Here is an 18,282-nt window from a genome sequence, read left to right on the forward strand (position 1 = left end):
AATCTAACAATGTATGTGTAAGACAGCTATAGTCAAAACTATAAAGCATTACTCAGAAAAACTACAGAAGACCTAAATAAATGAAAAAATACATTATGTTTATGGATTGAAAAATGCTATATTATACATATATCAATTTTTTAAACATATCTACAAATTTAAATCAGTTAAAATGCCAGAAGTAATTTATTTGCGGAAAAGGAGTGTTTCATCTTAAAATTTATATTGAAAACAAAGAGACAAAGCATAATCAAGGCAATCTAAAGAAGAACAAAACTGTAGGACTTAAACAGCAGAAGGAAAGACCCATTACAAAGCTGTAGTAATGAAGACAGGACAAGGACAGAGAAATAGAGCAATAGAACAAAGCCGACCCACCCATATATATCACTTGTAACAAAGATGACATATTGAGATAGTTAGGAAAGAAGAACCTCTGTCATAAAAGGTGTTGGGTCAACTGAATATTCTTATTGGGGAAAAAAGTGTATCTACCTCACACAAAAATTAATTTCAGATGGATTTTAGATTAAAATGTGAATGCTCAAACGTGAACTTATACAAGAAAATGTAAGATAACATCTTTGTGACCTTGGAATAAACAAAGATTTCTTTAACAGGAAAAAAAAAAGGCTAACTGTGAGAGAAAAAATAACATATAGCACTATATTGTTGGAGAGTATATATTCCTCAAGATAAAAACATCAAGAGAAAAATAATGTACCCCACAGAATTGGAAAAACATTTGCAATTCATATTTCCAACAAAGAAATCATATAGGGTCCACTTAAAATACTGCTACAAATCAATAAGAAAATTTCAAATAGCACAACATAGTAATGAGCAGAAGACTGACTTGAACAGGCACTGCACAAAAAGATATACAAATAGCCAATAAAAAAATATATGAAAGAGTGCTTAGCTTTATGAATTACCAAGGAAAAGCAACAAAACCTCAATGTAAATACCACTTGTATTAGTCCATTTTCACACTGCTATAAAGAACTACCTGAGACTGGGTAATTTATAAAGGAAAGAGGTTTAATTGACTTACAGTTCTACCTGGCTGGGGAGGCCTCAGTAAACTTACAATCATGGAGGAAGGGGAAACAGGCACTCCCACAGGGTGGCAGGAGAGAGAGAAGGATGAAGTAGGAACTTCCAAACAGTTATAAAACCATCAGTTCTCATGAGGACTCACTATCACAAGAACAGCATGGGGGAACCTCCCCCATGATCCAATCACCTTCCTCCCTCGATATATCAGGATTACAGGTCCCTCCCTCGACACATGGGGATTACAATTCGAGATGAGATTTGGGTGGGGACACAGCAAAACCATACACCACTGCACCCACCATAATGACTATTGAAAAGAATCATTATGCCAAACATTGTTGAGAATGTGGAGCAAGTGGATCTCTCATGCACTGCTGGTGAGCACACAGAATGTGCAAGCACTTTGACAAACTATTTGGCTCCTTTGGCTAAAGTTAAACACATAGATATCCTATGACCTAGCAATTTCACCTTTGTATCTATCCAACAAAGATAATATATTTAGCAAAAAACATGCATGATAGTATTCATAACAGCACTCTTCCTAATACTCCAAGCCCAGAAATGACCCAAATGTCCACCAACAGTAGTAGAATGAAAAATTGAATGGTGGTATATTCACAAGATGAAATATTATTCAACAATTACAATGAACAAACTACAACTACACATAAATCCACATGTAAATGATTAACTGAACTTTAACAAGATGCCAAAAATACACAGTGGAGGAAAGATAATCTCTTCAATACATGGTCTTGAGAAAACAGATATTCACAGGCAAAAGAATGAAATTAGACCCCAACTTCACACCACTCACAGAAACTAACTCAAAATGAATTAAGACTTAAATGTAAAACCTAAAACTATAAAGGTCCTAGAAGAAAACATAGAGAAAACCTCCTTGACATTGATCTTGGCAGTGATATTTTGAACATAACACCAAAAGCACAGGCAACAAAGGCAAAAAAGTGGCACTACATCAAACTTAAAAGCTCTGCACAGCAAAGAAAACAAGCAACAAAATGAAAAGGGGCCAGGCGTGGTGGCTCACACCTGTAATCCCAGTACTTTGGGAGACTGAGGCAGGTGGATTACATGAGGTCAGGAGTTCGAGACCATCCTGGCCAACATGGTTAAACCCCATCTCTACTGAGTGAGACATTCTGCCTGGGCGACAGAGCAAGACTCCATTTCAAAAAATAAAAATAAAATAAAAGACAATCTACACAACGGAAGAAAACATTTGCAAACCACATTTTGAATAATGCATTAGCACCCAAAATATATAAGAAACTCATACAACTCAATAACAAAATGACAAATAACCCCATTTAAAAGTAGGCAAAGACCCAAATAGATATTTTTTTCCCAAATAAGACATACAAACAGCCAACAGGTACATGAAAAGGTGCTCAACATCAGTAATCATCAGAGAAATACAAATAAAAAACACAATGGGATATCACCTTCTAGCTTTAGAATGGCTATTATAAAAAAGATAAGAGGTAACAGGGGTATGGAAAAACTGCATGTTACCTTTTCCCCAAAACCAATTGTCTCATAACTTCTCTAGTCCCATCTTTACTACTCTTTTGTTCCAACTTTTAAAAGTTTGATCGCTGAAGTTATATTTTTTTATTTCTTCTTCCTTGTCCTCTGAATCTACCTACCTCCTTAAAAATACCTCTCAAATAGTCTTACTTACTGCTATCAAACTAGATTTTAGTGAGTCTACTTAAATCTTGTCTTTCCCCAAGTCCTTCCAGTATATCCATGGCTATAATGTCAAATAATCAGGTTAATTGTACCAAATACCAATGGCTTTGTCTCTTTCATTCCAGAAAATTAAAGAAGTTGTCCTAAAAATTGGTTCAGTGCCTTTTACAATCATATGTACCTTATCTCTCTCTCCATTTCTGCATGAACAGTCCATCATATCCAAACTGATCTCGTTTCTCTACCATGAGATAATTCACCTTGCATTCCTAAAACTATGCCCTTGTTCCTCCTCCACATTTTTCTACTTACTGAAACCTTAGCCTTCCTGCAGAAACTAACCTCAGGGCCATCCTCATCTGTGGGTGAAACCATTTTAGATCATAATGTTCTTCCTCAGTCTTCTTAGATACTAGAATAGTCACTCTTTGTACTATTCATCACATAACTTCTGTCTTGCCAGGTATATTAGGTTCCCCTAGAGAAACAGAATCAATAGGCCGTGTGTGTATGTGTTTGCGTGTGTGTGTAGAAAGACAGAGAAAACAGGCTCACGTAATTGTGGTGGCCGGCACTTCCAAAATCCACAAGCCAGACTAGAAGGCTGGAAATTCTGGCAAAAAATTGATACCTTGTATCTGAAAGCTTTATCCTATCATCTTCAGAAGACTTCAGTCTTTTCTCTTAAGGACTTCAACTGACTGGATGGGGCCCACTCAAAACAGCATCTGAGGAATTCAAGTAAGTCAAAGCAAAAGTATTAGAGATTATGAAAACAATTGAAGCTTGTGAATAACATAAAACACTTCTCCATCTTAGAAAGAATAGTTTGTGGTAAAGATGGAAACAAAAATGTGTGTGTATGAAACTTTGTCATAGTCAAAAATGATCATCCTACTATTATTTTGGTCATTTTAAAGCATCCATACAATTCATATCTTCTTTCTTTCCCTGTGACAGGGTCTCACTCTGTCGCCCAGGCTGGAGTGCAGTGGCACAATGTTGGCTCACTGCAACCTCCGCCTCTCGGGTTCAAGAGATTCTCCTGGCTCAGCCTTTGAGTAGCTGGGATTGCAGATGCCCACCATGCCCAGCTAATTTTTTTATTTTTAGTAGAGATGGGGTTTCACCTTGGCCAGGCTGGTCTTGAACTCCTGACCTCAGATCATCCAGCCGCCTTGGCCTCCCAAAGTACTGGGATTACAGGCATGAGCCACTGCACCCGGCCATATCTTCTTTCATTTAACCAAAGATCTCATGCTTTCCATCCAACCAGTATATCTTAGCTATTTGTCAGATTATTCTTACCAAGGATGCTTGAAGATTAAGTGCATCTCAGATTATTTCTTCTCACATAGGTATTTTGTCCTATGATTTCCATCGTGGCACATGAACCTAGAAATATTTTTCAGGCAAAAGTCCTTATAAATAAAATATTCTCTCTATTTTTACATTTTTCTTGTATGTTCCACAGTACTTGCCATGATAGCATCCACACAGCTGTCAATAAGTAAGAATTGGCTAACTGATAGATTTTGTGTAGAGCAATTAGAATGTTCAGAGTTCTTCTCTCATGTTATCTACTCAGTGCTGGATATTACTACCTGATTATCTCACAAATATCTCAAACTTGACATGTTTCCAGTTAAATTTATCTTCCTTTTGAAACATTGGGTAACAGAGAGGAACATGGGGGCAGCCATTGTGGTCACCCTGTAGCTTTCCATACAGTGAGGACCTGCTCACTGGCTCACAAATTGCTTCGACCTTGTGTTGCTTTGTCTCAGTGCACTTTTCTCTACCATCTAAATTGTATTCCTTCTGCCTGGGATAGTCTTCTTGATCTTTATATAGCAACCTCCTTTTATAATTCAGATTGCAGCTTAAACATTGTCTTCTACAAGGGGCTTTCTCTGACCAGACATATATAAATACCACATTACTCTTCATAAAATTACCCTGTTTTAATTATATACCAGAAACTGACCACTCTCTTATTTTCCTTATTTATGTATGCCTTTTTTTTTGTAATTGTGACTCTCCCTGTAATGGAGTCTAAGCTCTATGACAGCAGAGATGTCTAGGCTGTTCAGTGCTTAGAACAGTACCTGGCACAGTATATATCTACAGAATGAGTAAATTTTTTAAAAATCATTTAATGAGCTTATTTAAAATGTAGATTTTTTTCCAGCACATTTCTTTAGATTATCATTCAGTACATGTAGGGCAAGGCCTAAGTAGGTATCTGATATTTTTAACATGCACTGCAGGTGATTCTGATGCCAGAGGTCCTTTGACAATACTTTAAAACTGCTATTAACAGCAGATAAAAACAATACGTTGTCAGCATTAAGGTGTATTTTAAACTTTATTTTTATAATCTTGGATTTAGGAAGATAAAATTTCCTCTAGATAAGTAGTGCCTTCTGTTTCTCAAGGCTTTGTGCCAGATACTATACAGTCACGTTTCTCAAAATTTGATATGCATTACAAACCACTTCGACAATCTTGTTAAAATGAAGATTCCTTTCAGAAGTTTTAGAGTGAGACCCAAAAATCGCATTTTTATAATGGATTAAAAATATATAATCTAACTGTATGCTGTCAATAAGAGAATCATTTTAGATATAAAGGCAAATAGGTTAAAATCAAAAGGATAAAAAGAGATAACCCTGCAAATATTAACCAAAAGAGAGCTGGAATGGTTATAGTAATATCCAGACAAGCTACACCTAAAGTCAAAACCTTTTATAAGAGACAACAAAGAACATTAGAGAGTGATAAAACAGTCAAATCACCAAGAAGATATAACAACTATAAGCATACAGCCACAAAATATCACAACTCCTAAATAAATACTGACAGACTCAGAGAGAAATAAAAACTTCTGTAATAATGGTTAGAAACTTGAATATTACCCTTTTTTGTTAACAGCTTTATTGAGATATAATTCACATATCATAGAATGTACCCATTTAAGATGTACAATTCAACAGTTTTTGTATATTCGTAGAGTTGAGCAGCCATTACCACATTCAATTTGTAGTGGTTTTATCATCTTGAAAAGAAATCCTGTATCACTCTCATTAGCTATCAGCTCTATTTCTCCCCCACCCAGCAACTACTAACTTACTTTTTTTCTCTATGGATTTGCCTGCTCTAGGCACTTCATATTAATGGAATTATATGGTATGTTGTCTTTCGTGATTGGGTTATTTTACTTACCATAATATTATCAAGGTTTATTTATGTAGCATGTGTCAGTACTTCATTTATATGGCTATCTTCACCTTTTATATAATTTCACCTTCTATTTTAGATTTAGAGCTTACATGTGCAGGCAGGTTTGTTACGTGAGTTTATTGTGTGACACTGAGGATTGAGGTATGAATAATCCCTTCGCCCAGGTAGTGAGCACAGTATCCAGTAGGTAGTTTTTCAGCATCTGCTCCCCTTCCTCTCTCCCACCTCTAATAGTCTCCAGTGGCTATTTTTCCCATCTTTATGTCTATGTGGACCCAATGTTCAGCTCCCATTTATCAGTGAAAACATACAGCATTTGGTTTTCTGTTTCAGTGTTAATTCACTTAACATAATGGCCTCCAGCTGCATTGATGTTGCTACAAAAGATATGATTTCATTCTTTTTTATGGGTGCATAGTATTTCATGGTGTATATGTACTACATTTTCTTCTCTTTTTTTTTTTTTTTTCTTTTTAAGATGGAATCTTGTTCTGTAGCCCAGGCTGGAGTGCAGTGGCATGACCTCAGCTCACTGCAACCTCCGCCTCCCAGGTTCAAGGGATTCTCCTGCCTCGGCCACCCAAGTAGCTGAGACTACAGGCATGCACCACCACAGCAGGCTAATTTTTGTATCTGTAGTAGAGACGGGGTTTCACCATGTTGTCCAGGCTGGTCTAAACTCCTGGCCTCAAGTGATCCACCCACTTCGGCCTCCCAAACTGTTAGGATTACAGGCGTGAGCCACCATGCCCAGCCACGCACCATATTTTCTTTATGCAATTGACCATTGATGGCACCCAGGTTGCTTCCATGTGTCTGCTATTGTGAATAGTGCTGTCATGAACATAAGAGTGCATGCGTGTTTTGTGCAGAATGATTTCTTTTCCTTTGGAATTGCTGGGTTGAATGGTACTTCTGTTTTAAGTTCTTTGAGAAATCACCACACTGCTTTCCACAGTGGCTGAACTAATTTACATTCCCCCCAGCCTTATATAAGTGTTCCCTCTTCTCCATAGCCTTGCCAGTATCTGTTATTTTTTGACTTTTTAATAATAGCCGTTCTGATTGGTGTGTAGTGGTATCTCATTGTGATTTTGATTTGCATTTTTCTCATGATTAGCGATGGTGAGCATTTTTTTATGTTTGTTGGCCACTTGTATGTCTTCTTTTGAGAAGAGTTTGTTCATGCCCTTTGCCCATTTTTAATGGAGTTATTTGTTTTTTTGCTTCGTGAGTTAAGTTTCTTACAGATTCTAGATATTAGACCTTTATCGAATGCATAGTTTGCACGTATTTTCTCGCATTTTGTAGGTTATCTGTTTATTTGGTTGATAGTTTCTCTTGCTGTGCAGCAGCTCTTTACTTAGGTCCTATCTGCCAATTTTTGCTTTTCTCACAATTGCTTTTGAGGATAAGCTGTAAATTCTTTGCCAAGCCTGATGACAACAAGGATATTTCTTAGGTTTTCTTCTAGGGTTTTTATAGTTTCAGGTTTTACATTTAAATCTTTAATCAATCTTGAGTTAATTTTTATATATGGTGAAATGTAGGGGTCCAGTTTCATTCTTCTGCATATGGCTAGCCAGGTATCCCAGCACCATTTATTGGAGTCATTTCCCCATTGTTTATTTTTGTTGACTTTGTTAAAGATCAGATGGCTATGGGTGCCCTGCTTTATTTCTAGGTCCTGAATTCTGTTCCATTGATCTGTGTGTCTCTTTTTGTACCAATACCATGCTGTTTTGGTTACTGTAGCCTTATAGTATACTTTGAAGTCAGGTAATGTGACGTGTTTAGCTCTGTTCTTTTTCTTTAGGATTGCTTATAGATTAGAAAATATCAGAAAGGACAGTCTATTTAACAACTAAAACTGGATATCCACATTCAAAAGAACGAAGTTGAACTCTTACTTTACACCATATAAAAAACCAACTCAAAAATAGGTTAAAGACCTAATCATAAGTGTGAAAATTATCCAACTTCAGAAAAACACATGGGAAAAAGCTTTTTGACGTTTGATTTGGCAAAGGTTTCTTAGATATGATGTGAAAAACACAGGCAAAAACAATAAAAAAGTAGGTAACTTTTTCTTCAAAATTGAAAACTATTGCTTATTAAAGGAAACTATCCAGAGAGAAGAAAGACAATCCACATAATAAAAGAAAATATTTGCAAATCACGTACTTAATAATATCCAGAATATATAAAGAACACCTACAACCTACTACAAAAAAAACACCAAAAACCCAATTTTAAAATGGGCAACAGATTTGAATAGACATTTCTTCACAGAAGATATACAAATGAGCAGTAAGCATATGAGATACTCAACATCACTAGTCATTAGGGAATTGCAAATTGCAACCACAATGAGATACCACCTCACATCCACTAGGATTTCTGTTGTCCATTAATCAGAAAATAACAAGTGTTAGTGATGACATGGAGAAATTGAAACCCTTGTACATTGCTAGTAGGAATGTAAAATAATACAGCTGCTATGAAAAACAGTATGAATATTTCTCAAAAAGTTAAACGTAGACTAACCACTTGATCCAGCCATTGTACATCTAAATATATACCCAAAAGAACTGAAACGAGGATACTCAAACAAATACTTGTACGCCAGTGTTCACAGAAAACATTATTCACAATAGCCAAAAGGCGAAAACAATCCAAGTGTCCATCAACAGATGCATCACTTTAAAAAAATGTACTATATATGTGCACCAGAATAGTATTCAGCCTTAAAAAGAATAAAATTCTGATACATTGATGAACCTTGAAAACATTATGTTAAGTGAAATAAGCCAGATACAAAAGAAAAAATATTGTATGATTCCATTTATGTGAGACACCTAGAATAGTCAAATTCATAGACCCAGTAAAACAGAGGTTACCAGAGACTGCCAGTAGGGGATAACAGAAGTTACTGTTTAATGGATATAGAATTTCAGTTTGTGATGATGAAAAAGTTCTGAAGATAGATATGGTGATGGTTATACAACAGTGAGTATGCACTTAATCCAACTGAATTGTATAATTCAGATGTTAAAATGTTAAATTTTGTTATGTATATTTTGATAAAATTAAAAGACTTTTTTTTAAAAGTTCTGCATTTTTAATCATGTCTAGGCTGGTGCCTATGCTGCTGCTCTTGGGACCATTCTGAGTAGTAAGACTACGGTCTAGAGTAAAGAACAAAACATTAGGTTCCTCAGGAAAAGGAAACATATCTTTTGATTCTACAAACTAGTAGCTGGCACATCATGTAAGGTCAATACTTTTTTCAATTCTTCATAAGGAAAAAGAGAAAAATATATAATCTAATAGGGTATCTAGGATTTGCAACATAATGCAGAATGTGTCACGAATATAATTCAGATACAAGCAAAGAGCAAAAGGAAATCAGAGAAGGAGGTGATTGTTTTTAGGGAGCAATAATAAGGTAATAAAATCAATGCCTTGCATAAAGTATTACTCGATAAATATTTCTTGTGCAAATGTGCTGTTGACTTGTTAAAATTTTACCTATTATAATTAAGAATTCAATCAACTAACTAAAAAGATATAGGACTGTATAATAGAAAACCAGGTATACAGACACTATGGCTCTTTTTAAAAAGTGTGTTTATTTGGCTCAGTGAACTTTCTTTGCTCACACTGTTTCCCAAGTGCAGTATGACATGAAGAACAAAACGTGCTTTACCTGATACTCGCCAGTGTTGTAATCAGTTACAGCACGATCAGAAGATAAGCTTGGTAAAGCACAGTTATGAAAGTGCAGCTCATTATTTATTGAGGATAGAATGCATACATGATTTTGGTGTAAATGGACAGATCATGCACTTACCAAGGCGAGGCTTAATTGTTTTGATTTCTTTCTATGGATGGATGCATTTTATTACATAGTTGTTAATTTCTATAAAATGCAAATGTTTGAGATTTGTCAATCATTTTATTTTTCTTACATGCATGTCAGATTACTGGAGATGGTGTAAAGTCAGTTTAGCAGTTGTAAATATCTCCCGTATGAAGTATGACCATTTACTTCTGTAAAAGGAAGAATAAGCCAACAGATGGCTGTATTTGTATTATGCCTTCCTCCTTGGTGCTAAAAGCAGTTCTGATCCACTTTCAATGAGAAGTTTACTATTTGAAAGCTTATTAGCTTTTTCAGACGCTTAGGTACTCTTTAATTAATTTGTAATTCCACTTTAAAGTTTAAAGCCATATCTTTATAATTGTCTTTATATAGGGTAATATGTTATATGGCCTAACAAATGAGACTGAGTCACAACCATCTCTATAGATCCATAATAAAATGATAATTTATAATTTATGAACATAATTGTGATCTCAAGACAAGGTAAGATCCTCAAGTATCATTCCAAGGAAGAGTAAATTTTGCTTAATACAATTTTAATGACAAATGGATTTTCAAAATATCCTAATTATTTGTAACTGTTAATCCAGTTTGTGAAAGCTCCAAACTTTGTTTGGTAAACTAGTAAACCCTATCCCCTCAAACTGCTGGCTAACAAAAACTACTGCATCCATTTTTTAAAGAGAAAAACCCGTGAGGTAGATTAAAATTTTTCACCAATTCCAGTCAAATGTGTGGCAAAGTAGGAATATCTAATATCCTGACAAACAGTGCATTTTCCATGGAATCTGACTTTCCTTCTTTTATTCCAATTCTAACACTTTCATTAGCTCCAAATCTAAGCCTAGAATGAAGCAAGGAAGTTATAAATTCAATGACAAAATTTGAATCCATGAACTGCTTAGCCAGAAACTTCAATTGCAGTGGGGGGCTGGGCAGGGTGAAAATCTGAGATGCTTCCTTTTTCAAACTATGAGAGATGTGGGATGTAAAGAATGCTGTATATCAACTAAGTGATAAAAGTCACATAGCCATGATGCATTTGTTAAAATTGTATTTCAGAAGAAGTAAATTGTAAATAAGATGGAAAATTCTGAAAGAGCTGAAGAAATGCAAGAAAATTATCAGAGAAATGGGTAAGCTTTCACTAAGTTCTATAAGTATTCTTCTACAACTTCAAATATAACTCATCCTTTCCACACCTATAGCAAAAATGTTTATAATTTTCTCCCAAAAATAGCAATGCTATTTGCATTTTGCTGAACTTCAACATAAGCAGTCTTATAATTAATTTAATAGTGATTTTAGGAACTGCAATAGGATTAATTGTAATAGGATTTACTTATCCAGGATTTATTGATTTAGTGCTTCAGGTATCTCCTCTTCTGAATTTCTCATCGTTAATTTCTTGTCCACCATTATATAGAAGAAAGGCATCTGCAAATTTTAATTTCAATTCTCTGAGGACCCTTCATTCCATGTGGTACATTTAATAAAAGAAAATATTTGATTCGATTATTTTTTCACTTAATAGATGTCTCTGTGAATATGTATGTTATACAAGTTTCTACACCTGGAATTCATTAATTGAGAGTTTTTAAATGGAAATAGTTTTACATCTATTTTATTTCCACTTTTACCATAATTGTGTTATATTTGGACATACAATCTATAAAACTGGAGAAGACCCCTCCAGGTCATGTAGTTTATTAATTCAGAAAATAGCCAGAGAGGGCATTCCAGCGATACCATTTTCTTGTGAGTCAGAATCAGAAACTTCCTTAGGCTAAAGCAAATTCCATTTAGGAACATTTTGAAAATCAAAAGAACTGCATTCCAAACTTCTCCTTTAATCTTTTTGTTGTTATTTTCCCAAAGTAAATGTTCTCCTTTCTAAGCACCTTTTCCTCATAAATTCAAAACATTATCTAAAGATGCCGCAGCATCCTGGTGTAAGGGGATGCTGAGGGGACGGGTTTATTTTAGAATACATTTGTGCAGTTAAGCATTACCTGTGGACTGACTAAATCACGTGTTCAGCATATATTCCACAGGAGGCATTGTAACTGGACAGTTAAGAGTTTGGGCTCTGGCGTCAGACTGAAGTTCAATCGCTAGCTACATAAACTTGGGTTGTTTTACTCTGTGACTGTTTCTTCATCTTTAAAGTGGTCATGATAATAATGCACTGCAGACCTCGTTGGTGAACCACAAAAACTAATAGGTCAGTAGCAATACCAACAGCAAACTGCATCTATATGCTATCGCACAGAAAATTAGAAGGGGGAGGTGGTTGATTTTTCTAGTTTCCATGGCTGGAGAGAATGGGAGAAAACAATATGAAAGAAAATAGCAACAGGAATTGAAGGTAGGTTTTGGATGGGCCCTGAAAAGTGAAATTAGTGAGATATAGGTGTGGGGTCTGGCCATGAAAGACAGGAAGGATTCCTATTAGGTGGAGGTGACACATTTGGAGCTAAGAGCAGAATCTTCGCTGCTCTGGGCCATGCCGATTTGCACTAATGAAAGTACTGGGCCACAAACATCTCTAAGATCCCCTCCAGCTTGCAAACCAGCAACGGGCACGCTAGGACTAGGAGCTAGTGCGGCTGTGACCCGCACAATGGAATCAGTTTCCTCTGGGCGCCTCAGGTTCCGCCCTTAGCCTTTGCCAAAGGACACCTGGCCCCAAGAACTGTGTAGAGGGAGGAGACCCCCAAACCCGCCCACCTGCCCACATGTTGCTTTCTTATCTCAACGCTGATAAAGAGACTTTCACAAAACGTCCCAAGCCCTCCTTCGAAACCTTTCCATGAAGGTCGATCGGAGTTAGAAATTATTTCCCTGAAACAATGTTTATCAAGAGAAGAGGGTTTACTGGGTCTTAAGCTTCAAAATCCGCATCTAGAGGTGGGGAAAGGGATTGTAGGGTTTTGCAATGGTAAAGCATTTTTTTTTTTTGTCATCTCATGCCTCACCCCAGAGCAAATTGACCGGAACACAAGTAAATTATTAACCTCAGGTGGAATAAAATTAAGTGAATTGTCATTTATCAAAGCTGACAGAACAATGCATTATAAAGCAGGAGAGGAGCCGGATATTTGTCTTCCTGTTGTGTCTGTATAGAAAACTTAAACTGTTCCCTCCAGTCTTCTCTTAATGTTTCAGAATGTTGCGTGTGTGTGTGTGTGTGTGTGTGTGTGTGTGTGTGTGTGTGTAACTGACAGATTGCTGTGAAATCAGTGGATACAATGTACAGCTTTCATTTGGACCTCCTTGAAATGTGAGCATACAAAGCTACGAAACGAAGTTTTCAAAAAGGGAGACAAAATTAAGAGTACACTTGTTTAATGTGCACCTAATAGAACTCACTTCATGTAAAGCTCAGATTTTGCTACTAAAGTTTAAAAATTGCAGTCCACCACTTCATGCTCATTATGATGACTAATACTAAAAAAGAGAAAAGAAAAAGGAAAGAACAAGCGTTGGTGAGGATATAGAGAAATTGGAATCCTTGTGCTGTCTGGAATGTAAAACGGTGCAGTTGCTATGGAAGACAGAGTGAATGTTCCTCAAAAAATTAATAATAGAATTAACATGTAACCCAACAATTCTACTTCTGGGTATATACTCAAACGAATTAAAGTAGTAAATTGAAGAGATATTTGTACACTCATCTTCCTAACAGCATTACTAGGAATAGCCAAAATGCGGAAGCAGTCTAAGTGTTCGACAAAACGTGGCAAAAACATACGATGGAATACTATTTTATTTCTACTAAAAAGTAGAAAAATTCCAACACTTACTACAATGTGGATGAAACATGAAGACATTATGCTAAGTGAATAATTCAAGGATGAACTTTGAATACAGCCAGACATGAAAGGAGAAATGCTGTATGATTCTATTTATCTGAGGTGCCCACAGCAGTCAGATTCATAGAAAATAGAACCGCGGTTGCCAGGGGCTGAGAGGAGAGGACAATGGGAAAATGTTTAACGTGTACAAAGGTTTAGTTTTGCAAAGTAAAAAGAGCTCTGTGGGTAAATCAAAATACATGGTGGCACAACAGTGTGACTGTAGTTAGTGCCTTGGTTATACAATTAAAATTATTCAAGAAGATAAAGCCTACATTATATCTATTTTACCACAAATTTAAAAAATTCTACTCCAGACACATGTCTTCAAGCTGCTACCCTACCAAGTTTACAGACAACCAGTGACAACTGTCTATCATTAAGTTTCTTTTTAAAATTTCAGTGTTGGTGTAAATTTGCTACCAAGGTGATATCTGACACTTCAGCAAACTATTAATGGAAAAATTTTTCAAATTATATTCATATTGTAACTGTTGCATTTTGAACTTTTATTTTCCAGAACTGTAGATGAACAGCCAGAACTGAGAAAGGAAGCTGTTGGATCTATTGAGATAGTAAGTGAAATCAGTTAGAAAGTACATGCATTAGAAGATTTTAGAGACTTCTCAGTAGTGCATAGAATGATTTTGTTTATTAGATTGCATCCATTATTTGTGGGAAAGAGGGAACTAAAAGAATTCATTGGCCGGGCATGGTGGCTCATGCCTGTAATCCCAACACTTTGGGAGGCCGAGGTGGGTGGATCATGAGGTCAGGAATTCAAGACCAGCCTGACCAAAGTGGTGAAACCCTACCTCTACTAAAAAAAAAAAAAAAAAATACAAAAAAATTAGCCAGGCATGGTGGCAGGCACCTGTAATCTCAGCTACTCAGAGGCTGAGGCAGGAGAATTGCTTGAACCCGGGAAGTGGAGTTTGCAGTGAGCTGAGATTGTGCCACTGCACTCCAGCCTGGGCGACAGTGCGAGACTCTGTCTCAAAAAAGAAAAAAAAAAAGAATTCATTAAGTATCATTTCCAATAGGAAAAAATATAAACAATCTCAAAATTCCACAATAAAGGATAGGGAAAAATAGCATAACATCCACATAATGACTCAGTGTTTTAAAAGTGTTTGTGTGGTGTGTGTGTCTGTGTGTGTGTGTGTACTGTACATAAATGTTACCAAAGGATATTTCTGAGTGGTGGGAAATTATCAGTGACTTTTACTATCTATGTTTACATTTCAGTGTATTCCAATGATTCTGCATTGTGATGTGTTGTTATTATTTTTATAGTGTTACAAATCCTTTTAAATCAAAAATAATTATCTAAGTATTTTTTAAAGCCTGTGTATCAGAGAATGTGTCTGTACACTTCTTTGAAATCATGTTTAAGGAGCGTTTCATGCATGTGTTCCCAGACATGGCCTTCACCCACTCTAATCTCTGTGTCAGCCTGGCTGTCAATGTTATGTCCCTACAAATATACATGAAACAGCCCCTGTTTTTTCAAAAGTCAATTAAAAAAAAACTGAATAGTAGCAGAACATGACAAACTTTATCAAGGAGATAGCATTATTCTGGAGGAAGGTGGAGGAGCAGATACTCTCTTAATGTCCGTAATGCTGAATGCAATGCTGTGGAAGTAAAACTATAAATATTTATTAGCTATTGCACTGATGAATGGAAAAATAATATTTTGGTCTCCATTCATAAAATATGCAGTAAGTTCCTCTTGCTGTTATTCAAATCTAATTACATTTTAATACCATTTAAATTTTATTTTGACCTCTCAGTAAGATAAATAATCCATATTTTCAATTTTCCTCATGATTTGGTTTTGGACAGATGCTATGAGGACCTACTACAGAATAGAATAGAAGGCATTCAATAGATGGCTTTCAGGCATTTCTTTCTTATTCAAAACAGCCCTTAAAATTATCATTGACCTCCTTAACTATCCTTATTTACAGGATAGGTATTGCTCTGGGTAGAAAAAAAATCTAAGGAATTTAAAATCATCACAAATATAATTCATTACATTTTTACTAGTTAGTTCTGGTCACTGCACTTAGCCATGCCATTGCTATGATGCCAGTGAGCCTAGAGCATTGAAAGTGTGCACATCAACTTTCCGTAAACTAAGATATTGTCATTGCAGTCTTCAAAATACCTTAACTTATTCCAAAACCAACCAAATGGAATAAAGTTTCTGATTCATACCCACATCTGACCTGACTCGTGTCAGGTATCTACAATTTGTACTGATTTAGCTCCTTTATTTATTTTTATTATTATTATACTTTAAGTTCTAGGGTACATGTTCACAACGTGCAGGTTTGTTATATAGGTATACATGTGCCATGTTGGTTTGCTGCACCTATCAACCTGACATTTACATTAGGTATTTCTCCTAATACCGTCCCTCGCCCAGGCCCCCACCCCCCAACAGGCCCCGGTATGTGATGTTCCCCACCCTGTGTCCAAGTGTTCTCATTGTTCAACTCCCACCTATGAGTGAGAACATGCGGTGTTTGGTTTTTTGTCCTTGCGATAGTTTGCTGAGAATGATGGTTTCCAGCTTCATCCATGTCCCTGCAAAGGACATGAACTCATCCATTTTTATGGCTGCATAGTATTCCATGATGTATATGTGCCACATTTGCTTAATCCAGTCTATCATTGATAGACATTTGGGTGGGTTCCAAGTCTTTGCTATTGTGAATAGTTAGCTGCTTTATTTTTTAATGCCTTTAAAGGAGATGGTAAATTCTTAATTTTGGTATTTGTTTTTACTTTAGATGTAAATACATATCTATGATTTTATGCATTTATTTACCATCTTAATCAATGTATAAAGTCATGTTTACTAGGTGGCAAAGGCTGTAGGCTGCTGTTGTGTGTGTGTGTGTGCTTGGTCTGTTTGTTTGTTTTACAGTTGTGGTGCTACCGTGCTTTGTTTTCCTCAGTTCCGCTTTGCTGATGGACTGGACATCACACTCATGATCCTGGGTATACTGGCATCACTGGTCAATGGAGCCTGCCTTCCTTTAATGTCACTGGTTTTAGGAGAAATGAGTGATAACCTTATTAGTGGATGTCTAGTCCAAACTAACACAAGTGAGTATACGATTATTTTTCTGTATCACTGAAGACACAAAAGCATTGAACAAAGCAAACAAACGTTAAGCTCACAAGGCAGATTATTGTATTGTAAAACAGTATCCGTATAATATGTATTTAAGTCATTTATTCTGCTATATTGCTGGGCACTAAAGAAACAAAATCTTCATGACCACCGAGGTCTATAATTGAATTAAAATAAATAAATAAATAAGAAACAAAATCCCCTATTAGGGTTCTCCAGAGAAACAGCATCGATAGGATGTGTGTTAGAAACAGAGAGACTGCGTGTGTGTGTGTGTGTGTGTGTGTGTGTGTGTGTGTGTGTGTGTAAAGAGTGAGATTTTAAAGAATTGGCTGGCTCACATGGTTATAGAGGCTGGCAAGTTCAAGAGGGTGGGCTGGCATGCTGGGGACTCAGCAGGGAGCCAATGTTGCAGTTCAAATCAGAAAGCCATTTGCTGATGTTACGTAGGAATCATCTGAAGTCCTCAATAGTTCAGCTTGTCTCTCTTAAGAATTCAAATAATTTTTTATCAGAAGTGGTGATTACATCAGGATTTAATCAAAGGCTTGGGCCATCCCAGGCCACTAGGATGTAACACATCCTTTAAAAGGAAGAAATCAAGGCCCGGTGGCAGTGGCTCATGCCTGTAATCCCGCACTTTGGGAGGCTGAGGCCAGTGGATCACCTGAGGTCAGGAGTTCAATACTAGCCTGGTCAATGGTCAACACGGTGAAACCCCGTCTCTATTAAAATACAAAAAATTAGCCAGCCATGGTAGCATGTGCCTGTAATTCCAGCTACTCGGGAGGCTGAGGCAGGAGAATCGTTTGAACCCAGGAGGCAGAGGTTGCAGTGAGCCAAGATTGCACCATTGCACTCCAGCCTGGGCAACAAGAGCAAAACTCCATCTCAAAGAAAAAAAAGAAGGAGAAGGAGAAGAAGAAGAAATCATCAAGTATGATCAAATCTTTCAGTTTAGTAGCTACTTAGTGTTTTTTTGTAGTAGTTCTTAGCCATGCGTGGCACTATATAACAAAATGCAGAAGAGAAGCAGAAAATTGTAGAACTAGAGACAGATACCCTGAAATGGTGGTGAGAGGAACTAGCAATTAGGTGTGGAAAAGGTATTTTCATATTGCCGTTATTTGTAGGCATCTTTCGTGTATCCTTTGTAGCATCCTATTTCAGGGTCATGTCTTTCAAGGTGACATTATTCTTTAGGTTTAAATTCCAGTGATTCTCCTATGCACTGATGTAATGACTATGCAGTATTTTTTATCTCGTGGATATTATAAATATTAGTAATTTCCTAATTTTATATGCTTTTCCCCAAATTACACACTGGAATTATTGTTATAAATATTTATTATAACTGGGAAAAATAACTC

General features: G+C 36.3%; 1 protein-coding gene across 1 annotated transcript in view; it reads left to right on the top strand.

Moving 5' to 3' along the window:
• The first annotated feature begins 3,303 nt into the window (after nucleotides 1-3,303).
• Nucleotides 3,304-18,282, top strand: part of ABCB5 (ATP binding cassette subfamily B member 5) — a 155,065-nt gene continuing 140,086 nt past the window's right edge. Inside the window, exons 1-4 of the mRNA XM_003252628.2 lie at nucleotides 3,304-3,519; nucleotides 10,970-11,043; nucleotides 14,285-14,339; nucleotides 16,734-16,884. Coding sequence (XP_003252676.1) covers nucleotides 10,991-11,043; nucleotides 14,285-14,339; nucleotides 16,734-16,884 — 259 coding nt within the window. The 5' untranslated portion in view covers nucleotides 3,304-3,519; nucleotides 10,970-10,990. The remainder of the gene's footprint in view (nucleotides 3,520-10,969; nucleotides 11,044-14,284; nucleotides 14,340-16,733; nucleotides 16,885-18,282) is intronic.

The sequence above is a fragment of the Nomascus leucogenys genome, chromosome 11, assembly GCF_006542625.1.
Source record: "Nomascus leucogenys isolate Asia chromosome 11, Asia_NLE_v1, whole genome shotgun sequence".
NCBI classification, from domain to species: domain Eukaryota; kingdom Metazoa; phylum Chordata; class Mammalia; order Primates; family Hylobatidae; genus Nomascus; species Nomascus leucogenys.